General features: G+C 38.6%; 2 protein-coding genes across 9 annotated transcripts in view; both read left to right on the forward strand.

The window, feature by feature from the left end:
* The window catches only part of LOC132904638 (uncharacterized), a 394,190-nt gene that overhangs the window by 319,355 nt on the left and 51,149 nt on the right, over positions 1 to 23,686 (forward strand). Inside the window, exon 1 of one of the 8 annotated variants that reach the window (XM_060955358.1) lies at positions 19,708 to 21,392. The exons of the other annotated variants lie outside the window; for them this stretch is intronic. Coding sequence (XP_060811341.1) covers positions 21,363 to 21,392 — 30 coding nt within the window. The 5' untranslated portion in view covers positions 19,708 to 21,362. Of the gene's footprint in view, positions 1 to 19,707; positions 21,393 to 23,686 lie in introns of those variants that run through there. 8 annotated transcript variants of the gene reach the window in all.
* LOC132904675 (bumetanide-sensitive sodium-(potassium)-chloride cotransporter) overlaps positions 1 to 23,686 on the forward strand; it is a 202,168-nt gene that overhangs the window by 89,119 nt on the left and 89,363 nt on the right. The gene's annotated exons all lie outside the window — the stretch shown is intronic.

Here is a 23,686-nt window from a genome sequence, read left to right on the forward strand (position 1 = left end):
CTTAAGAAGCGATTAGTCGAATGGGTCAATGATTCTGTTGGAGTTATATGTTTGAATATTCTTAAAGAGACAGAATATAATAGAATTTTTTATTTCGTGAATATTCTGCTCTGTTTCGTAGAAAACATAGAATTTTCTTCTATTTTGACTATCTAAGCCTTGCTTAGTTCAATCTTATATTTCGAAATCTTCGATTTCATATTATACGTAGATAAAAAATAAAACCTAGGCAGATAGGAAATAAATAATCCAATAGTCAAACGGAATATTCTACTTGCTCAATAGATAACCTCTATTATTAAGCTACTTATATTTCTTTGACTTATTTCCCTCGCTACCTAAAGAAGATAACTTATATACATACATACATTCGAGATTATAAAATTTATCTGACTGAAAATCTCCACATCAAGACAAGAAGTAAAAATAGAGATTTCCATAAACACGCACCAGAGATTCTGCAGAATCTTGAGTTTTAAGCTGACCTTGAACGTCAGCGAACAGGTCGATATATGTTAATCCCTGGATATTTATGTGAGAGACGGACAAGCCTTATTGATGACCTTACGGCGGTGTTACACGTATATAGAGACGGTCTCTGGCTCGCTCGATGAAAAATGATAGGTCGAGAGAAAAAATGAAGCTGAAGTTACAGGCGGAGATATAGATTTTTTCCTGGTGCACGACGACACGCGCGAGGCTCGCGGATTTTCGCTTCTCTGAACGATTTTAAGCATCAATCCGACACGGTTGGTACACTCGTCGAGGGAAAAAGATTAATACGCTCGACGACGTCTGCAGTACGCTTCCTGCGTCGATGGACTCGTCCTGACAAGACGATTCTGACAAATCATGCTTGTTCTGACCGAATTATGCGAGCTCTTCTGACGAAAGCAGATGGATAATAAATCGAATCGATGAGAAATAAATCTACTTTGCATGGGGAGAAATAGAGCAGCACCAGCTCGAGAAATCATGATTGATAAATCGTACAACCATAGAAAATATGAAAGAATGTATAAGAGAATAGAAGTCTTCGGAGATTCTTCTTACTAGGAAACATTCGAAAATTTCTATAGAATAATTCTCCGAAAATTATCTTTCCCAAATTTTTTAGTAAAAATTGTTTTATCTACTTGATATTCCATTCGATTATCCCATATTTTGTACAATCACGCATAAAGTATCTACGTAACACTTTTCTATGTTAGTATCACTACGTTATAATTCTTAGCACTAATTCATTCGTTAAATATTTAAAAATCCAGGTGAATCACCGTCCGTGCAACGCAGTTTATGTCATAAACTTTCACGTAATCACTCGTGGTGTTTGCGCTTATTTTTTCGGTTATTATATCCGAGCTCGCCCCTCGATTCTGTATTCACGCGGCTCGAAGATCGACGGGGGGTTCTCCGCCACAGAAGGAAGAAAGGGTGAACGAGCAGAGGAAGGGGAAAGTAACAAATTACCTTGCCAGTTGATAAAACCACGATAGAAAGCGAAACGAAGGAAACGACAGCTAGGAAAGCACGTGTAGAAAGAGGGACGTGGAACAGGGTAATTTAATACGGGAATGTGTCGCGAAATACAGCAAAATAGAATTTTCATTTTCGCTCCCCGCGATTATTCCGCTTTAATCGCGTTATCGTCAGTCACGATGTACATTTGCAATACAATAAGTATCCCGACAGGACGATTCAAAGGGCCAGACGTCGAATTGTTAAAATATGCATGGAATAATTATCCAAAATGTAAGCAGGCCGCCTCACGGTATAATTACTTCTATCTCCAGGCAGGTAAATAATAATTAACAAGATACGCCGTAGATCAGTGAACTTGCAGGCTCCTCTGCATTGAAAACGCTTCACCTTGAGTAAAGTTTTGTCCTTGCGCGAGGACAAATTGGGAAGTTTCCGGAATTATAATAACAATAAGAAATAAAGCAACTTGTGACATTGATTTCAGAAACTTCTTAATCTGTCTTCGTAGTTTCTTTGTGGTGTTCTGGTTACAAAATCTGCGAATGAGGAACACATTTAGGAACACATATTCGATCGAGCTTTTTACCCATTAAAAGTTTCAATCCGAAACTTTATAGAAAAGACTTCTTTGACTTTTCTGGTTTCTATAAATACGCAACTTTTCAATCTTTTTAACCCCACCCCATAATTGTAAAAATGATTTTAAAGGAAGTACGACAATTAACTATTCAAAAAGAGATCAGCTTTATTTTCTACTAATTTCTTAATTTCATTACTTAAGTACACGATTAAATATAAATACATAAGTAAAAAATTTTAGAAAATAAGTTCATTCTATTATATCACTGTCTCCATTATCGTAATAGACAACAATTTAGAAAAAGATCATCTCTTTCCCATTTTTTATAAATATTTTATAAATCATTCTTCACGCTGAAAGCGCCACATCAATAATCTGTAGATAAATTACCACCTGAATCGCTCATTAGACACGTTCAAAATACCGCAAAATTCCAGCCGAATTTACGCACCATCCACGCTTCGTTCTTCCGTCTTTCTCGAACGAAACTCTGCTTTTTCACAATGTTGTAATACGATTGTGCATAAAATAAATCGGTACAACTATTCCGCGCGACATCTAGAACAAATATAGCGAGAGTTGTAGGACACGAGGTTCCCACGTTGAAATTCAAATTTCGTCGGTACGTGAGTCGCGCATAATTTCCATCGCCAGCGCGCGGATCTGTTTTGAAAGGATTACAGGGTTGCGCACGTGCAGGGCGAGACAGTTCTTTGTTGTCCAAGCGACCAGGGTGAATCTCCAATGAATCGATGTTAACGGTGCGCATGATACAAATTTACATAAATAATCATCGATGTTTGCGTCGCATCTTTCGTAACGTAGTTAGCATCCCTTTGATATAGAAATTTTTCCTAATTTTTTCTCCTCTTCCCACATTTTTTGTTTCATCCCCTTCTCTTTCTTTTTCCTTTTTCTTTTTTTTTTTTTTTTTTGCGAGTAATGCAACCGAATTAGCATGCACCACGAAAAGAGACACGCGGTAATTTCCTTTGCAAATTTTTCCCCTTCTTGTACCGTATGTGTACACGTATGTCGTGGAATTATGAATTACCGTGTCTGGCTTCTCGATACTTGCTCGTTTCCGCCAGCCGTATTTTATTCCATTATACCCGCTTCCAAGAGATGCTTTTTCACGAGCTGCTTGAATTTCTGATTCGCGGTTATCGGTGTTTCCGTACTTTCCTTTTTTTATTCAACTGTTATATTATTCAAGTTCCCAGGTTGTTCACTGTGGTTTCGAGATTTTGGTGGGTCTGTTATTTTACGAATATTTGCTTGTTATTAATTAACGATCGTACAGTTTGTAACCGCATCTATCTGTTCAATCGGCGGTTCCCGGAAATGTCCAAACTTTATCTATTGAATCGATATTCAGCGATTCAGTCCGTTTCAATAGCCAATTGTATCGCTTGCACAATGGTGCGAATAAAAAATATTTACACAGTTAGTTTATTATAGACATGAAACATGAACATACATGCGTAACTATACAATAAATATTAATCCGCAAATGCCATACAACGTAAAAAGAAATATTTAAAAGCGATCCGTAATACCAAATGTTATTAAAAACTTGGTATTATCTGTACCCAATAAATTGCAGCCATTTATTCGTCGAACAAGGAAGCCAATGAAAAATTAATTACAACACGTACACTAATTATTAATATTGTATGAATACTTTTGTCTTCAGAAAGTTACCATTAGATTGTCTCGTTATAAATTACCAACTAAAATATTTATATTTCTATAAATTTGTTGTTATAATGTCTGTGTAATATGCGATTATGTACAATCATTTAAATATATTTAACAGTATAGAAAACTGCTTGCTCCTTTTATTTCTATTATAATTAATAATTTAATAATTCCAACTGTACGAATACTTTTATCTCTCGCTGAATATAATTTACATCTGTCCGTGTATCTCATTGACTCTCTGCATCTTGGAGAGAATAAGAATAAATGCATCGTTGGAAAACGAAATTTATCGGGGCGGGAATGGTGTTTGAGCTGGATCGGCGATCCACGTAGCAACGTTGATCGAAACGACGATATATCAATACGCAGCCAGTCCTTGAGGCGACAGAAGTAAATTCAAAGGCGTCGAGGATGAAGGATGGCGAGGGATGGAGAAGGAAGGGTCTGAATGACAGAGCGAGAAGGATAGAAGTCGAAAGGACGAAACAGAGAAGGGACACTACCCTCCGGATTTCATGGCGCCGCGACGTCGCAAACAGTCTAAAGGTACGATATCGCTAGAACGACGTCGAACCGTGACTCGTTGCTATATCGATCATTAATACGATGAAAAACAATCGGGACGAAGAAACGGAGAACCCTCTAGAAACGTCTGGTATCGTCGAAAAAGATTGTATTTCTTATTGGCCGATTTTTTCTTATCAATCATTGGCACCGAGGTCGCCTCGCAGTATCGATTAGTTTGTGACTGTAAGAGGTTAAGAGATGCAGAAATTGCTAGTTTTATATACATTTCATCTGCAATTTACGAATGATTTAATTTTACTGGAAATCCTATGATGTTTCTTAATTAATTATATTCATATTCATATGTTAGGATATTGCATATTTTGAACTGCTAATGTAATTTTTGCTAATTATTTCGAAGTGTGGCCTCCACACCGATTTCAATGATCTTGAAGTACATTGTCAAGGTCATCGTACATATTAGGTCGTCCGAAAAGTTTTATCCGTTTTATAAAGAAATCATAGATGCACAACATTTTCCGTTTTATATTATTTTATCGAATTACGTATAATCCATTTTGTTCTATCAAAATGAAGATCACAACATTCGACAAATTCGGTTTCATGTTTGTATAAAGATGCGCCGTTGAAAAAGACGTGTCTGTAAAAGAAAGACACTTTTCGGACAACCTAATACAACAACTTTTTCTTATACACGTTACCGCCGCTCGCCTTTGGTTTCCAAGATATTTGCAAAAACTTTTGTTAAACCTACCTCGTGAATGTTCGTTACAGTGTGAATTCAGACGTAGGCGGTCACCTAGCGGCGACCAAATTCCCATAATGTAGCCTAATCTACATAACAAAGCAGAAAAATTAATGGGTTATACGATGTGCTAAATTTATATCCGGCCGCTTCTCGGCGGCCGGCAGCGCTAGCATAGAAATACATGTGTCACCAATTATAAATCTAAATGCAACAAAAGGTTTTTGCAGATATGTCAGAAACGAAAGCCAGGCGATAACTGTATAAGAAAAAGTTGTTCAGAATGATGACCTTGAAATCGGTGAGGAGGCAACGCTTTTAAATAATTATCGTAGCTATTTGAAAAAGATTTATTTCTTCTATAGTAATGCATAATTATGTATTCAGTATAAGCATAATGCCATATATATTACATAATCAATATAAATATTTGTACATATGCAATAGTACATATTTTTCAGTAGCGACTTAAGTGGAATAAGATACATGAGGTCAGACGTAAGACAAACATTCAAACAAACTGAACAGAAATATACGTTTCCGCTTGAAAATATCAGGACACGAATTGATTTTAATAAGTATATTTAATATAGATTTAGTATACTTGTTTATAGTATGAATTTTAATAGATTAATACTTTATGCATTACATTTTCCTCGTCGCATAAAACATCAAGTTAACTGATGTTCCTTCATATCTTTTAACGATTACTTAAAACTTCAGTTACTTAATCTAACTCCAGTAGCTGTCCTAAGGATTTTGAGCAGAAGTGTAAGTCTAAAATGTGTATTTTGCATGGATAAAATTATTTGATTAATTCGAAATTTATAAAATTCTCTATTTCTCAAATTCATTTTATAGATTCGAAAACACTTAATCAAAGAGACACTTTTAGGAAGCGTAAACCAGTTTTTCTCATTTCTTGGAATCCTTTGATATCCATGGTGTTTGCCGACTGGCGAGTCTGCTGCGGCAGACACTCTTACGCAATGTCATAAACGTTAAGGTTTTTAATCGTTCGCGGGGATATTTGCCGACGCGCGGAAGAAGAGTATCTCCGTGTGGCCTTGCTTGATAATTTTAAAATGTACTCCGAGCGTGTTCAGCCCCCGCAGGTATCTCTCCGGTGACGAGGGTTGCCAAGGACAGTAAAAATGTCGTAAAACCGCTTCCAAGAATTACGCCTGGGGAAAAACCATGGAAATTCACGCGTATTTAAGTACAGGACGATCGTTATCGTTGCATAAACTTTACTTTCGTTCATCGTGCGTCGCTGTGCTTTAGCTTCGCGCTTGGTCTCGTTCTCCGTGTAAAAATTCTACGTGTTCCGCGAGGCTCTCAACTTGCATGATGAACGTCACTTGGATATGAAGATTGCTTTCATTCTGTGAAAAGTGAAATGGAATCTTTGAGACACGAGTATGTAGTAAAGATTTGAAGGTGGTGGAGTCTGGCTACTAAACGGCTACAATGTCTTAAGTATAATTTCACGGTAATAGCGAGATTTTAATTATGATATAAATATTTGAAGGAATATATTCAATATATCGTATGATCGTATAATTGAGATAGTTTTGTAAACAAATCGAAGAAATTTAATATTGCACAAAGTTTAGAATATATTAAAAACTTCTGCAATTTTATAAAATTTAAAGAAATTCTAGTATTCATAACGTTATGATAAACAACTGTTTTTGGTCTTCAATGTGTTCTTTGATGTCATTCTCCTAATTTAATTATTTGCTCGATATGACTTTCATTTAAAGATACTTGAAGAGGATTTAATATTATTACATATAAAGTATTTCCGACGAATGGTTTTAAAATATAATATGATACGAGCATTAAAGTTTCGCAAAAAAGACTCTTCGTTTTGTATTGATAATTCCAACATCGTGAACAACGACTACTTGAAACTCAAAGTTTATGTACGACCATATGTTTACTCAATTAGCACAGTCCTCCGACCAATCAAAACATACAGAATCAAGCTTATACCCTTTCCCATCCTATGGTTTTTAGTCCAGGGAGTCAAATATTTCCCTATTTCCGGCTGTTGAATCAGAAACGAAGGAAATTCGGTCGGTGTTCCTCGAACGAGGAAGAACGCATGGGTTCCCGTGCAGAACCGCAACCAGAACGGGAGGAAAGCGGAACCCGTGGTTTTCCACCGAAGGGTCATCGCGTACTCGAAGGGTTGAACCGGATAGGCTCGCGAAGGGCGCGAAACCCCTTAATAGATTGCGACTCTGCTTCGAATGCAACGCGTGCACGCGTTCTCGACCATCGGGTAAACGTCGTCCTCGCGCTGTTGCACAACTGATCGCCATTAATTGCTATTGCTGTCGTTGTTTAAATATTGAAAGCCATCCATGAATAAACCATCCTCATTGAAGGGGTCATTCTTTCTATATATAGAGGAATTTAGTTCGTTCGATAAATTAAGGCATAATTGTTTTGTTTGAGATGAAATATATAAATTGTGAGGTTTTTAAATCTCTGATAAACAATCTTTTTTCTTGCGCTATTAAAAATCATGAATCCAACGAATGAATAGTAAATAACATTTTCCTTGGATTGTATTGAAGGAAAATTCTGCACGCAGCAATATTCACTGTGGTCAAGACTGAACTAGAATGTATTTTAAAAATATTTTAAATCCAATGAACACATTGCAAAGAAAATGACGTAAAGAAGCTGAAATTAATTTAATTAATCTGATATTTATTAACTGGTATTTAGTTTACGTTCGATTTTGCTTGCTAGAATGACGTAAATCCTATACTGAGCTTGTATAATGTAATTTTTTGCAATCACGATACGGGAAGCATCGAAGATGAAGAACTTCGTTAACTTTTTGCGAATAACAAACTGTCATCACCATCTTACGGAACATTTACTTTCGTTTCATTAATCCCAGTTTTTTCCCAACGCTTCGACGATAAAGTGATGGGTAACTAGTTTTTGTCAGTCTGTAATTTGCACAAGCATTCTTCTTTTACCCTCTTTTTGTGAACACCGAGGTAAACGTACCTTGTCTAAAGGAGTATTTAATCATCCGCCTAACCCTCGCGTGTTTACACTCGGACTGAGCCTGTTAGCATCTTCAGCAATGTAAATTCAGTAATGCAAATTTCGAAGCTACTTATCTTTTCAAAAATTGATTCGTTTGCATTTTCAATGGTACATTAATAAAACTTGTGATAAATCGAATAAAATATCGAGAAAAAGGAACATCTAACGAGATACAGACTTGCAAAAATAAGAATACCATTGTTAACCCTATTCATAAAATTCCGAATCTACGTAAAAATAGTCTTCGATTATTATATAACAATTATATCTCGATAATTTCACTGTCCATCGATTATCCATCAAGTGCACGACTGAAATCGCTTAATCTTGCGCACATTGCATTTGCGTTCGGTTACATCGCTCGAACGCAATCTTACGCTTCGAATCACCGCGTGATTACGTCTCAATTAATCGCGGCGTAGTCACGTTCAATGCGAATCGTCATCGAGGGGAATAGCTTGCGATGACTGCTATCAGCGTACGTTGATCAAAGGATCGCGTCGACGGTTCAAGATCGGCCGAGTATCGGTACGATACGCGTTTCAATGATTCCTCGAATCTACGCCGTGGATACGCTGATCGACCCGCGAAAATTCAGTAAATCATAGGAACCAATTAATTCGATGGTCAAAGGGGACTACGTAGAATTCGATCGATCCCTCCGAGGGCAATATCATCCTCTGATTTACGAGTAGGACACGATTATACCTGGCGCTACAGGGTGCAATTTTCGCTGCTTTTGTTCTTCAGAATATCCAGCTAGCCCTTGGAATTACAGATTTTTATTAGACTATGTATGTTTATGCAAGTTCATATTTCTCCAAACGAAGACCATGGGTGAAATACACGATAAACAATATAGAACTTAGCTTTTTCAACAATTTCGATTGCCATAACATTGAATATATCTTTGGTTGTTTTAAATTAAAATGTTATTTCCTCTCCTATGCTAGTCACTAATATCCTAGTCACTAATTGAAAGCAAATGCCTCTTCAAATATAATTAACGCAAGTACGTTTGAACCGTTCTGTTGTGTATTGCAAAATAATATTACTTTTGCTTTATTTCAGATATAAATACAACAGTATTGAAAGTTTTGTTTTAATATTATCGTCCTGTAAAAAAGCAGCCGCGCGTTCGAAAGAATATTGCGTACTGTAAAAACAATATATAAAGATGAGAGAATATAATAAGATTATTTTCTGATCATTGTTTTGGAAGAGTAATACGGATGTCTGAGTTATTAATAATCTTTTATATATATATAGATTCTCATGTAACCATCAATCATAATAAAATCACGAGAAAGCTTCAAAAAAGTTAGTTCCATCACAAGAGGGTGAAATCTACCTACCCTTCGAATAGAAGTCGTATCGAGGCACACGTTCCATGTGTCGATTTTTCCATAACAATGAACGCGTTCGAAGACGCGTCACGCCCCTTACGATAGTATCTGGAGGCAAAAGGCTGAAAATTCCCGTGGGATGGTAAATCGCATCCCACTAACCCATTCTAATCGGTCGAACAGCAGGCCTAAGTAATGACTAATGACCGGGCCACATTAGGGGATGAAACAGTGCGCGTTGTGGTTTACGGTGGCGCAGCTGATCGGTACATAACTTTGCACTTTGACCCGTATCGTTTCTGTGCGTTGCATCAAATCCGGTATGATATGCTCGTTGCTTGGAACAATGAGCATCCGTTGTAAACTAAACGGCAATTTATGCTTGTACACGTTTGCATAGTAAAGTAAATTGAAAGTGATATTGAATCGTGGGGTAGTAGATCTTTTATTGTAAAATTGATAAGTTTCTTAACTCCTTGAACGTAGATTAAAATAATGAAACCTGGAGGTACATCGATATGTATTTAGCTGTAATTTTTACCGTGTCTTTAAATAAGTAACGTAAATTTATAAATATATATAATTTGTCAATCACGCAAGTTCCATCTCTATACGAATAATTCATAAACACTTCTTAATGAATATTACATGCCGGACATCGTTCAGTATTTTCCGGGATTGCGTACACCGTTCATGCATTCAGAATTACGAATATATAACGAGTAGATAATGTTCCAATCGCTGGTAACGATAATCATTCGATCTAGTTAATGTGAAAATCCACAGTCTGTAGTCATTATTACTGTTTTTTCCATGCTATATTAACCAGATAACGCGGGACAGTAGCCATTATTATTGATTACACATTTAATACCTGTATTACGATGCCACTTGATATCACAGATGCAAATAATCTCTATAATTATGCAAATAATTTGAAGAGTATCAATGGGTCAAACAGATCGCTAATCGACTAATAGAAGCATATTTACCTATAACAACTTCTGAATTCTTTCTCTCTTCTCTGAATATCAAAGCGTGTAAAGAGCACACTGGAAAAACGTAACAACACCATATTTGCTGATTGCATACTGTCGATGTCAACTAGCGGCTAACATAGTTAAAGAAATAGTAATTTCTTAAATTCAAAGATAAAAATAATCTCCTAATAGCAGATGGTATATCTACGAAACCTTTTAAACAATTCAGAATGTATTTAATATTGCAACAATCGACATTAGATCCTTAGAATATTCGAAATGTATTTAAAAAAGGAATAGTTTTAGATAACTAGCGACAAAATGGTAACTGATCGATAATGCGCTGAGTCCTAAAATTGTTTATCAAATTCTGTTCCTGTGATCTTCATGTTCTAACGTAAATCCAAACTTGCCATGAAACAGACGTGTTCGCCAGCTTCTATACATCAAACTCTTCGGTCCGTGTACCAAAGATACGCTCGTTTGCAATCCGCAAATTGATAAAACGTCGTGCCAACAATATGGAAATGTTGCCGGCCGATTATTTATGAACGAACAACCGAGACAGTCGATGAACTAGCGCGGTGAGGAAGTGGTATCGGTGACACGATAAAGCGGACCACCCTTTTACACGTTGGCGTTTTTTAATGGAGTCGACCGAAAGAGGGATGGAAGTCAAAATGGAAATTTCGCGAGGTAGAAATTCGGTTCGTTTCGCGTTCGTTCCTCGGGTCAGAGAGAAAAAAAGCCCCGGTTCAAGTGTTTTCTAGTATTTCAATTCGCACGTATACTCTTCGACACACGGCGCGCTGGAAAACAAGCCAGACGACGATAAATCGTTGCGCCCAGCCAGACAACGAACGTAAATTGTTCGCCGGCCCGCCGATACAAAAATCTGCGCCCAGATCGAACAGAACTTGCCGATAAATTCTATAGTCTCCGTTCTTTCTTTCTTTGTTTCTATGTCCTGCCTTTCGCCCTTCTTTTACACAGTAGAAAGCCGATCTTGTGCGTTCTTGCGTGTTATTAAAGGCATAGGGGATGGAAGAGCAAAAAATATTAAAATAAGGTTGCTGCCTAGTTACGCGTATATAGTAAATCTTTACTGAAACATTATTGATAAAGTAGCTACGGTATAGTTATATTATGTAAAGTAAGATTCGAGTATTTAAAGAGAGTAAAAAGAAAATATAGGTATACAAGAATATTCTTGTATCTTGTACCGATACTCATATGAGTATCGATAGAGTTGTGTATCAAAGGAGTTTGCAGATCACGCATTAGAACAAGGAGAAATTAGAGCAACATAATTGAGAAGTTGAAATGGCAAAGTATGTAACTAAGAAGTCACAAGTGACTTTTTATTAATTTTATGCCATTTATCGTTTGAACGTTATTGATTTTCAGTAAAACTTATCTTCGCAGATTTAAAGAGAGATTAAGCAGAAAATATTTTATTTGCATTCGTTACATTTATTTATTTGTATACTATACGGTAAAAAATTTGTTTATTCGTTAAATTATCATTTATCATTTCAACTTTCCAATCATAGAAAGAATTTTTTGAAGATCAATGACCTTCCTCTCTCGTATAACAAATTATATCCCAAAATCTCTATTTTAAAGTTAAAAAGGCGCTGATCTGGAATCGATAAAAGGGTTGAAATCGATTGGTGTTTCCGACTAGCGATAAATCGCCGTTAATGACGCGGCTTGTAGCTGGAAATTTAAACTAAAATCCGGAGATCGTCGGTGGACCGTACGACCCCACGTTATTTCGGCTATCTCGAGGCCGCACCCCGGTATTCGCGGAACAACCATCATCGCCCCCGCGCTCTATACGCCCGGAGGTTTTTATCGAGAAGGGTGCACTCCGGGGCCCCTTTAATTAATGGCGAGACGCACACACGCCCACCAACCACGCTCAAGAGAGAACAGGGATGCGACTCGTATAGACTTGTTCCTCGCCGACGAATTATGTATTTGGAGAAGCATCACCGCTTCCTGGGGGTTACCGCCAAGGATAAAAGGGGTGTCGTTACTGACCCACCGAGGGACGTGCCCTCGTTCACCAAATTTGACAGAATTTCCGGCAACCTTGCATGCGACAGGTACTCTCATGGGAAGAAGAAATTTATGTAACGATTGCAGACTGGATATTTATGCAAATTTATAATTTTACGGATATAATTCCAAAGTGGAACATACGTGGAAAATGGTCTAATAATGTTCTTTTTTCAAATTTGCCATGAATGCATAAAAATTCGTAGTCTATTTATATTAGTTTATACGATATTACTAAACGTTAGTTGAATAAGTTATAATTCCGGAATAATTGGAGCTAATTATGAAAACAAATGAACAAAATTAGAGAAATCAAGAAATGAATAGAACAAACATGACAATGTCTCAGCTTCGATGTTTATATACTGACGAAATGGAGAATTGTAATTTTCTCTTGCTCGTTAGAACCAGAATTTATTGTGCATTAAATTCATTAAATGAAAGAAAAAAGATATAGCTGTCTTCCTCGGGGTGGATCTTTGCGATTCCCTGCAATATCATTGCACGCATGACCGGAGATGAATGACCACAGAGAAAATCTAAATGATTGTCATTACTGACCTACCAATTATTCGGCGAGCAACATCCAACCCCTGTTTATGGTGGGGACAAAGAGCAAAAACGTCAACGTAGCTAACCTAACCAATGACACGCCCTTATTTACGAAATATACGATTGTTCGCCAAAAATGTTTTCGTAGCAGGTAGTCACAAAGTGATATACGTTTATTGTGATCAGATATTTGTCCAAATATCAAAGGCAAGCACAGAGGAACTCTAGTTCGTTCGAAAATTATTCAAGGTCGTAACAAGGCTGTTTGAATAATATTTATAGCCATTTCATGGTTGAGATTATTGGAAATTATATCAACATTTGAAACATTTTAGAGCCATTCAAAGTCGTACACTTATCTTAAATAGGATCATTCAATCACATTATTTCAGTTCCACTTCATAGAATATCAAAAGACGTATCTATTGTAGTTATATCCATTCGTATAAACCTCAAATTTGGAATAAGCGAAAAAACCATCGTCATAGTGTACGAATTAATGATATATCATCGTATGTGTTCACAGAGGTCTGCATAATGCAACTTACGTATTTCAAAATTAAAAACATATATAAAACTCCAGACCCAAACAAAAACCATGATTCAGCTACTAAATAATCGTCTATCAGCTGCACTGCCAAATTGAAGAGAACAGCAGAATTGCGTGATTTACATCGACACGAACGACGACAGAACTGGAAAGTGCAACAACTTGCAACTTGCGATGTAAAAAACGAGCCAGTATCGCGCAACGGTGCTCGCTAAAAGTTATTTTATTGCATGCTGCTAATCGTCGTTCTCCTGTACGCTTACAAGTCGCCGAGAGTCGTTTCATACTTTCACGCGTAATAAATACGATACAGTACAGCGGAAAGCTCTTCAGCGTTATCATCGCTCGACTCGTTTCTTGTTCATATTCACCGAGAGACTCGGTTCCGCTTTGCCGTGCAGAGTCTTCAGCTAGTCCTCGCCGAAATATCAAATCTCGAATTTTCCTCCTGTCGCCGTCAACGTTTTCCTTCCTGTCGTAAAAATCTCGTCACGTTTCCTTCCCGACGTGTAATTCCTGTATTAAGAGCTGCTCTCTCCCTCCCCCGCCTCTCTCTCTCTTTCTACGATTTACAGAAACGCCACGTTCTTTTGATCCTCGTCTGCGACGCTTACGTTGTTTGCTACGCTTCCTATCTCGCTATACGGAATTCATTTTCGTAAAACATGTTGGCGAAATCTTATTTTGGAGCACTACGACTTTGTGACATATTTTTCTTATTGTAATAATATGGTCCTTTTTGACAAGTAGAATGCAAAAATCACAGTTTCAAAGCGCGGAGGTTTTTATCATAAAAGTTGCTTACATAGTTGAAGTTTATGGGATGAAAGTTTCAGAAATGAAATGAGCCACGTAATCGGTTCGCGGTAAACATGAAAAGATGAGAAAGATGTAGGGCAATGTTTCCGGAGTCTTGAATAGCACATTTTTCTGAATTGATCGAGTCGTTTACAAACATTTACAATTGTACACTGTGTCAGCTTGATTGATCATAGTACGTGAGGAAACTTAATCCTTCGTTTCATAGTGCATCGCTGATGAGAATATTCTTCTTCTGTTTTAGGTATGTATCTTCCGACCATTCGCTACTTCCTACAGAAACGTGAGTAGAATAAAGAAACAGGTTAACGAATACTACTTTCTATTCTAAAAATTTAGTCTTTTTTTATTTGAGGAACCTCAATGAATATTGTTAAATATATCCTGCCGACCAACTAACATTTAACCGATAATTATTCAACGATTGAGCATCACAGGAAAAGACACGATAAGTTCACTCTTATTGATTTCTTTATACGAACGTTACTATACATCCAAAAAGGAATATTTCGCTAAAAGTGCAATACGTCAAGTTGAAAATTATATTTGGCGATAGAAGCCAAAGATACTTATTAGCGATAATAATTATTATTTTAATTCATATCTTACGCAACGTCTCAATTAATCATCATCGATCACCGCTGATCCTCGCTCTGTTTCCAGAGGACAGCAAATCCTCTGGCTGAAGTAGATCGTTATTAAACAGTGGTTACAGCAATATGGTTGATCGATTTTCAGCAGGAAACAAATAAAGCCGGGTGGGTTCCCCGGAGTAAAAAGGGAAATTATTCAAAGGGCTCCGCCCTCTTTGTTCCCCCCACGTGGACGTAATACGGGGCTACTTGTATACGTGGGGTTTGCGGCAAGCACTGGCATAAGCACAGTGCATATGGGTATCGGAAACGTGCGTAGATCACGCGGGATTATTCGGACACCCCCTCAACGTGGCCTAAGCTCCGCTGGATGCATGCTAATTGCCATGAAGACGTACACAGCAACGCATTATGATGGGCATACGTCATTGTTCCTGCCGGTTTCTCTCGTACATTGTTATGCGTGGAAACGAGCCGTGTGTGACTTAACACGTTACCGGTTGCTCGTCGCGTTTCCTCGCTGTTTTCGCGACCCCCGTGTAACAACACGCATTTTGCGTATCTTGAACCTTAGCTTCGTCACGTTGCACAACTTTTCTTCCGGGAATAAGATGTACAGAAACGAATTTTAATAACTTCTGCACTAACAATTTTTTACCGCATTAATAACGCTCACCGCTTCCCTAATATATCGTCTATTTATTCATTTCTTTTGGTAAATATAAATACATTTTGGAAAACTATAGTGTCTTTTTGTGTCTTTCGTTTGGCAAATTGTCTGTTGCCCATCGTATCTGAGTATAACGTGTTCGAACGAGATAACGTGATTTTTTTGAAATTTGTACACTTGAATAGGTGTGAGGTAGGACTGAGGAGAATTTAACTCGTCTTTGATTTTCTAGACAATTGGGATTTTAGATTGGAAGAATTTTTGGATTTTTGTCTCCAATTTTTGGAAGCTTTGAATTTGATGTGAAACCAATTCTTAGGATATTGATCGTCGAATGTAGACGTTTCAGCGACTGACATATATATGAAACGAGATTCATTTGGTGAATTTCGCCGTCGTGAACGTTCTGTCTTTCATATGTCGGTCGACCGTACTGGTAGAAAAAGGAAAGAACAAGGGAGGCACAAAATCCAGCTGTTCGAGCTGTCCTTCGAGGGTGGCATGCTTTCGAAGCAATGCAGTGAATGAAAAAAATGCACTGTGCAAAGGAATGAACGTGCCGGGATCGAAGATCACAAAAATATGAAAATTCCATGCTTCTATCTTATCAAGATAATATTTAGCATAAATAATTCTTCATTTGAATTCTTCATTTTAAACTCTTGGATATCAATCTTTTATTTGTCAAGTTCTGGAAGAATTTTTTTTTTTTTTTTTTTACTAAATATCATAAATTCGTCATAATCAACATAGTTTTCCTTATCTCAAATTCTTAAATATACGATCAACTCTTCCTTCTTTAATTTCTAGAAAAATTTGGTTTCTTCAACCAAATATCCACCGTTTCTCGTACCATAATTACCATAATGTATGTATATCTATTATGGTATACACGATTTATTTTCTTCTAAATTCGTCACAGACGTTCAAGGAAACTTTCCTCTCCTTATTTTAAATCCTTAGATACACAGTTCTGCCGTATTCTTCAATTCCTACGATCTGTCGTTCTCTTTGACTAAACATCTGAATCGCGTCCACCGTGACTTAAAACCACCCTTTTTCTCTGAAACACCCTAGCTCTCCCATAACTTCCAGAGATCAGAGAAGAACAAACCGAGTGAAATCCGACTCAACGCCGAATAAAATTCCACTACGACTACGATGTCTTATCTCGTCTAATTGTATAGCTTGAGAAGATCCAGGCAATCTCTCAAAACGGGAAATGCCAGGCAAATTCCGCTTTCTACCGAATCAGGCCCGCGTACCACGAAACGTTGAACAGTCGACAGATAAGAGGCACCGGAGCTACTGGCGTCTCTGTATCGATGATACGGAACGGACAAAGATGAGAACAGAGAAGAGGAGAGAAACAAGAAAGAGAGAGAGGAGGGAGGAATGATGACGGGGGTGCAGAAGCACCTTTCATCCTGGCCGGGGATCGCACGACAGTAGAACTTTCCAATAAACGTGGAGATCTCGGCTTTGTGACTGTTAGAAGACAGATAAGGTATGCCGAGGAAGGGTCCTTAGCAAGGACTTTCGTTGAGAGGCGGCGCATATTAAATTGTTTGCCTCACAATGTCGCCCTCCATGGATCCTCTTGCCTGCTCGCCATCGGGATATTGGCAACCTGTTAATATACTTTGCGGAATGGCGAAGCAACGGACGCATCGATCGAACAGGGCAGTTTCACTTTCCTTCAGAAACCAACGTGTATTTATCATCGTCCAGTGTTGTTTCTTTGGTCTAACGATACTCCTGATTTATCGTCAGTCCATCAGCAAATTAGTAGAGTTAATGTCTTACGAGTTATTTCACGTGTGAAATCTTGTTATAAATATTTGATATTATAACAATACTCGTTAATTATGTCGACACTGTAAAATAATATTTTTCCTTCGTTTATATTATATCTTTCACTGTTTTAATATCAGAGAGTTAGAAACTTCATTTGTTTAGTTTGAAGTTTTCTTCTTTCAAAATGTGAATGACGTTGCATCAAGAAATATCGTGTGTCCGTGTCAAAATGTATGTATCTTAACGACGGTTAATTTCGACGAACGCGTCAAGAGCTTTTAAGCTTCTCACCGCGCCAAGTCTTTGACAGCTATTTCGCCAACTGCTGCTACTCGTTTCGCGTCAGGTTTGCAAACTTGGTGCATGTCGACGTAACGAACACCGCTATCCATGCCATTCAATTTAATTCTCAAAGTAGCAGCTCACAGGGAATAATCTCACGAAACAGAATCCCTCGTTCGAAACAACGACCGCGTCGTTCGCCGTCAGCGATTTGTAAACGTCGTCAAACCTCAATATCTCTGACCCCAGCGGCTTATATTAAACGCAGCGGACAGCGAAAAATTCCCGTTATAAATATAAAACGCGGTAACGCCATTTTACCCTCCGACGAAAATTCTAGCAAATCACGGTGTTCGAATACTCCGCCGTTAAAATAAAATTCACGTCGTTCCGTGGTAAAACGTGCGATAATAAATCACGAGGATCGATTATTTCGTACGTGATTGATACGCGACTATTGTTCGTCGATGAATTTTCAAAATAATGGCGGTTTCTATGAGGGGTAGCTGATCTGAGCGCAATCCCCTAATCAGTTTTAAAATGTCATAAAGCGGATTAACCGCGAAGGATATCGGGGGTCAATCGATGTTATGAATTTATTAGAGGATAGGAAACGAGATTACGAGACCTTAATCTAAGCGATTCCATAGCGACCGTCTTCATACCCTGTTTACGTAATTACCAGTGTCTTACGAGGGAGTGGATTCTGATGAGCTTGAGCGATTTAGATCGCTGCTTGGCCGAGTTGCTTTTACTGACCCTAATCAACGCAAATCTTGCTTGTCTACCGTCTACATGGATTTTTATAATGTTATATGTATTATTATATCGTATCGAATTTTATATTCGAAATTCTTTTAAGCTATCCAAAACCATTAGAAAATCGCATATATTGTTTGTACATTTTTATCTAACGATTGTCTTAAGCTTAATCTTTTTTTGTTGTGTAACAAATAATATGTCAATCCATAAAACTTTCAATCTATCAGTCTATAAGACTGTCTCATTTCATTGGTTCATTATTTTATTATAATTGGTCATTTGATTGGTTCAGTAGAATAATTTGCAATAGAAGTTGAGTAAATTATTGAACAAAAAAAAATCAATACGGATCTCGTAATCGAATTTTGTTGTCTAGTTTGTTCATTAATTGCCTAAAAGGAAGGCTTTTACAACTTCATAAAAGAAAATCGAAGATTTTTTTTATTATTTGCGTTTATTTTACAATCAATTCTCGTTAGAGAATTTTAAATAAAAAAAATCCAGGATTGAAATCAAAATGCCAAATCACAAACTTCCTCGATCACCAAATACCAACAAATGATAGAATAGATAGAGATTGAGTATATTTATTCAAGAAAAATCGATACAGATCTTCTAATATAATCTCGCTGCCTTGTTTTTTCGTACAAACTAGAGATTTTCAGTTGGTCTTTCGCTATTAGATTTTCCATTGTGAATTACCTAAAAACGACACGCTATAAATGTACTTCTACAACTCCTTAAAAAAAGACTCGAAAATGAAACCAAAATCTCGAACAAGAAACTTTCTCAACCACCAAAGACCGTGAAAAATTCGGATCCTTGAAAAAACCTAAAAAAACTACCATCCACGTTACCATCCTCGGTCACCACCACCACCACCTCTTTTGCTTTAGAACCAAACTGCAAGCGCAACAAAAAGGAAACGTGAAAGAACGAAGAAAAAGAAAATACCAGGAAGAAGTATACGTAGAAAGTTTTGCTATCTTTGTCCAACGAGAATCTCGCTTCTTCGTCGTTTTTCGAACGTGTAAGAACAGGAGGATCAGCAGCGCTGTTTCACGCGCTCCACCGTGCGTATGCACGCGCGAGCCACGCAAGCGCACCGTTGAAAATCCTCCCCAAGGGTTGGAGTGAGTCAGACACACGGCGAAGGGAGGCCGTTAATCGGCGATAGGCAGTCAGTCGGTCGGCAACCAGCGCGCCACACGGACGTCAGCTCGTGTTTTCGCCCCGTTCCACGCCGATCCTCGTCGTCATCGTCGACGCGCGTGACACCTTCGCTCGTCTCAGCTACCTCTTCCACTATAAGAAAATATTCTACGCTTGGATAATTTTGAACAATTTCTTAAATATCCTATCAATGACTCTTATACTTTTATTCTACGACCTTCTAAATTTCAACTTTGAGAACTTGGTGAATGCTTAAATAAGGGATGAATAAATGTTGGAATATTTTATAGAGAACTTCGAATATTCTGTATGTGGACTTTGCTAAAAGTTGCCTGAACGCTCGATGCCTGAAATATCAAAGTTTTAACTGGCAGTGGAGGTTTAAGTAACAGTCGGCGAGGTAGTTAATCGAAAGAGAGGATCGATCGGAGTTTTGAAGGACAGAAGGGGTGGCTCGTTGTCTCGCTGTCGGCCGCAGCGACGTGCGAGTATCGATGTCCAGTGAACACGAGTTCGTATGACGAGTACCGTCTATCGGGACATGACAGTGAACGGACTGTGTAATGGGAGTTGACAGGCGGACACCTGGTACGTTCGAGCGATGCACAGAGATGAACGAGAACGTGTTCAGCTGATGGCCGATCCGAAATTTTATCGATCCTAATCTAGAAAGATCGTTGCCTTACTCCCGATAGAACGTAGCTCGTTTTCAACCACGAAATCCTCTACCTCCAGATCGTGATATATCTTTTGTATGTATTTTTTACGAGTAAGCAAACCCACGAGATCACTCATCAACCATCCAAAACAGCATCGCGAGCAAGAGTCTTCCAGGAAGTTAATCCACCCTCCTATCCTTCCATAAATACCATCAACTTTATCAACGAGATTCTCTCTTAAATCAGAAATCGACATATCCGATGAATTTCTAAATAAGTCAAAATTAAGAAGAAATCTTCGCAATAACAAAGATCTCCACTTCAACAAGAGATTCTTCTTTCTGGAGAAAAAATTCCATTTGCAGAAAAGATCCGAATAAATTCATAGCAGAGAAAAGCGTTCGTGAGCCACGAGGCTCGAGCAGCGGCACGAGGTTCGTCGATCGAGCAGTTGCGTTGCAGCTGCAACGATTTCGAGACAGCTGCGACGCGCTTCTCCAGAGGGTGGCGGAGACCGTGGGGAATCACGAGGGCGCCGATCATCTGCGAAGGTGACAGGAGAAAGACCAACGGAGAGGGTGGAGGAGACGAAACATACAACGAGGCTGGAAACGAAGGAGGTGGAGGGTGAAAGTGTCGACGACAGGAGTGGTGGTGGCAGTGGTGTTATCGGTGACGACAGTGGAACTATCAACGAACACGGCAACAGTCGTGGGCAGAAGAATAATAACGGTGGTAGTAACAGCGTTGGTAGCTGCACTACGAGTGGTGTCAGTGGTGGTGGTGGTGGTGGTGGTGGTGGTGGACTATCGTGCAGGGGTAGTACGTTACGACTTCTAAGGGGACTGGTGGAGGGCCCAATAGGCAGGGTGGCCGCACGAGTGCACCGTTGGGGAACAGCAGGAGGGGTCAATCCCTCTGCACCCACAGGACGGGAATGTCCCGGCGGAGAGGGCACCCCCCGTCGGAACGTCCTCGACGCCACGAAGAATCGCCGGCTGATGGGCGCCAACCTCACTAAGCAGAGCAGGGTGAGTCGCTCGAGAGGGGTGCGAGCTTCTTTCGATTCTCGACCCGTTACCGACAACACGCGTGCTGCGTCCAGCCTTCACTTCTCCTTTTTTCCTTCCTTCCTTTCTTTCTTCCTTTTTTTCGCTGGATAATGAAGCAGTATATGGGTTAGAACGTGAATGGGGAATATAAAGGTACATATATAGATCGATTGTTTGAGAATTTGCGGGGTTGCATATGCTTTGTGCGAATAGAACGATTCGAGGTTAAGGACAGTGTATCGGGTTCAAGATCAGAGCGATGGATATATATTTGGAAAATTGTGATTTTTCTTTTGAGATATCGAAGTTGAATAATTTTGGGTTCGTTAGAAAGTATATTGTATTACGAGTAGCATAACTGCATCGTGATTTTATATTCTTTATTGTCGCTGGAGGATTCCTTGCGATTTTAAAAACGTTTAGTGTAGTTTTGTTTGGAAAATCATATACTTTCTGTTACTCGTACGAGAAGTTGAAACTGATATCCACTTTGTGGTGAATCTAGAAGCAAAGATGAATTAGTTTAGTTACAACGATTAACCGTATATTCGGCGCAATTGTTCTTCAGTAAAAAATATTATTTCTTATTTCTTCTTGCCATTTAAACTCCCCGGATAGAACGGCAGAAACGTTGAAGAAAAAATTCACATCAACGGTTAAAGCGACCACACGTGCTCTGCAAAGCCATCTAACTTCTATTAAGCTATTATCGCATAAAGCTTCCATATTCGAGCAAACGACATTCCAAGGCGAACCAAAACACCATACAAACGGAAGGCATAATTCATTTTATTATCCTTACACAAGCAAAACGGATTATCTTTGAAAGTTCTAGCGATGAAACGTTTTATTCGTTGCTGCAAACTAGCCGGACCATTCGTTCCGAACGTCAGGAAGAGTTTCGCGGCGAATCGTACCGTTGAACTTGTTTGGATATTCGTCTCGCGCTATAAACGACAATCGGGTAGAAAGTTTCGTCTGGCTAGCAGGGGCATAACCGTTGTCCCGTAACAAAACCGTCCCAGCTAGTTTCGTAACTTCTGTACTTTCCAAACTTTTTACGTCCCTCGATTCGCGTCCTTTGAAAGAGTAGCTGCTGTAACCGTAGAAAAAGTCGTACGATAATCGAACTGAACCAGCAGTCTTTTTTTGACGACGTATAAAACTGGGAAATATAGAAGGACGTTAAAGCGTGAATTTTCAAGCAGGAGAGAAATTTCACGATAGTAGTAGAAACCAAATTTTTAGGTCAAATTGCTAAGTTAAAGGGGAAGCGTTTACGTTTCTTGCGTATCTGGCGCTTCGTAGTTTCTTTATAGTTTAGAATATTTCTCCCCTGCGAGGGAGCAGCATTGAAGTCGCGCACACCGCGGTTGTAAAAACTCGAAGTGCGTTATATTTCTGCGGAGAAGAAACGTTCTTTTCTGAAGACTAAGATGAAGTTTGGATTAGTCTTTCTTATAACTATAAGGGCGAAGGCTTGTTTAACTTGAACTTCGAATAAGAAGAAATAGTGAACCATTTACTTTCCCAAAAACATATTTCATTCTTACGATTGTTTCTTTATTTTCACCTTCGAATATTTGTAATTTTCTTCTTTTCTGAAGAATCGTGGTAGCGATAATTATCCTTTGAACTCGATGAAAAACCTGTGAAATTGTTTCAACCGTCGAAGATCCCGCTTCTTTGAAGGAAAAGAAGAAACACAGTCTGTTCTCGTCTTAGAAAATTGATATCACCGATCCTGTTAAAAGAATACCGTTGTTCGACAGTTTCTCGTTGAAATCGGAGCACACGGTAGCTTGGAGGATAAAAATGCGAGGCGGAAGAGGAGAAGGGACAAGAAGAAAAAGGTAACGAGGAAATTCATGGGCCATTTAAGCTCTGCCGCAGGTATCACGCGTAGATATCTGCGCCCATGAGAGACACCCATTCACCGGCCGCTTTCCGTGCCGATGAATGAAGCATTCATGCGCCTCGTGCGTTCGTAAAAGACAGAGTTTACTTTGACGATTTGAATCACGCCCGCTGAATCTCTTCCGATTCAGCTCACACAAACCCTCTACGATTTCTATTCATCCGCTCTTTTCTCTTTCTCTCTCTCTGTCTTATGATCAAGATCGTCCAAGTAATTGAAGATTGATTAACCCGAGCATCCTTAATGTCAGTACCTACGGCGTTACGTTTTGTACAATTACTATGATTATTATGACGATTGCATATTGAGAAATATCGAAAATTTATGTGACTGCAACCTTTGAGTTGTCGTAGAA

The sequence above is a fragment of the Bombus pascuorum genome, chromosome 1 (assembly GCF_905332965.1).
Source record: "Bombus pascuorum chromosome 1, iyBomPasc1.1, whole genome shotgun sequence".
In the NCBI taxonomy this organism is placed as follows: Eukaryota; Metazoa; Arthropoda; class Insecta; order Hymenoptera; family Apidae; genus Bombus; species Bombus pascuorum.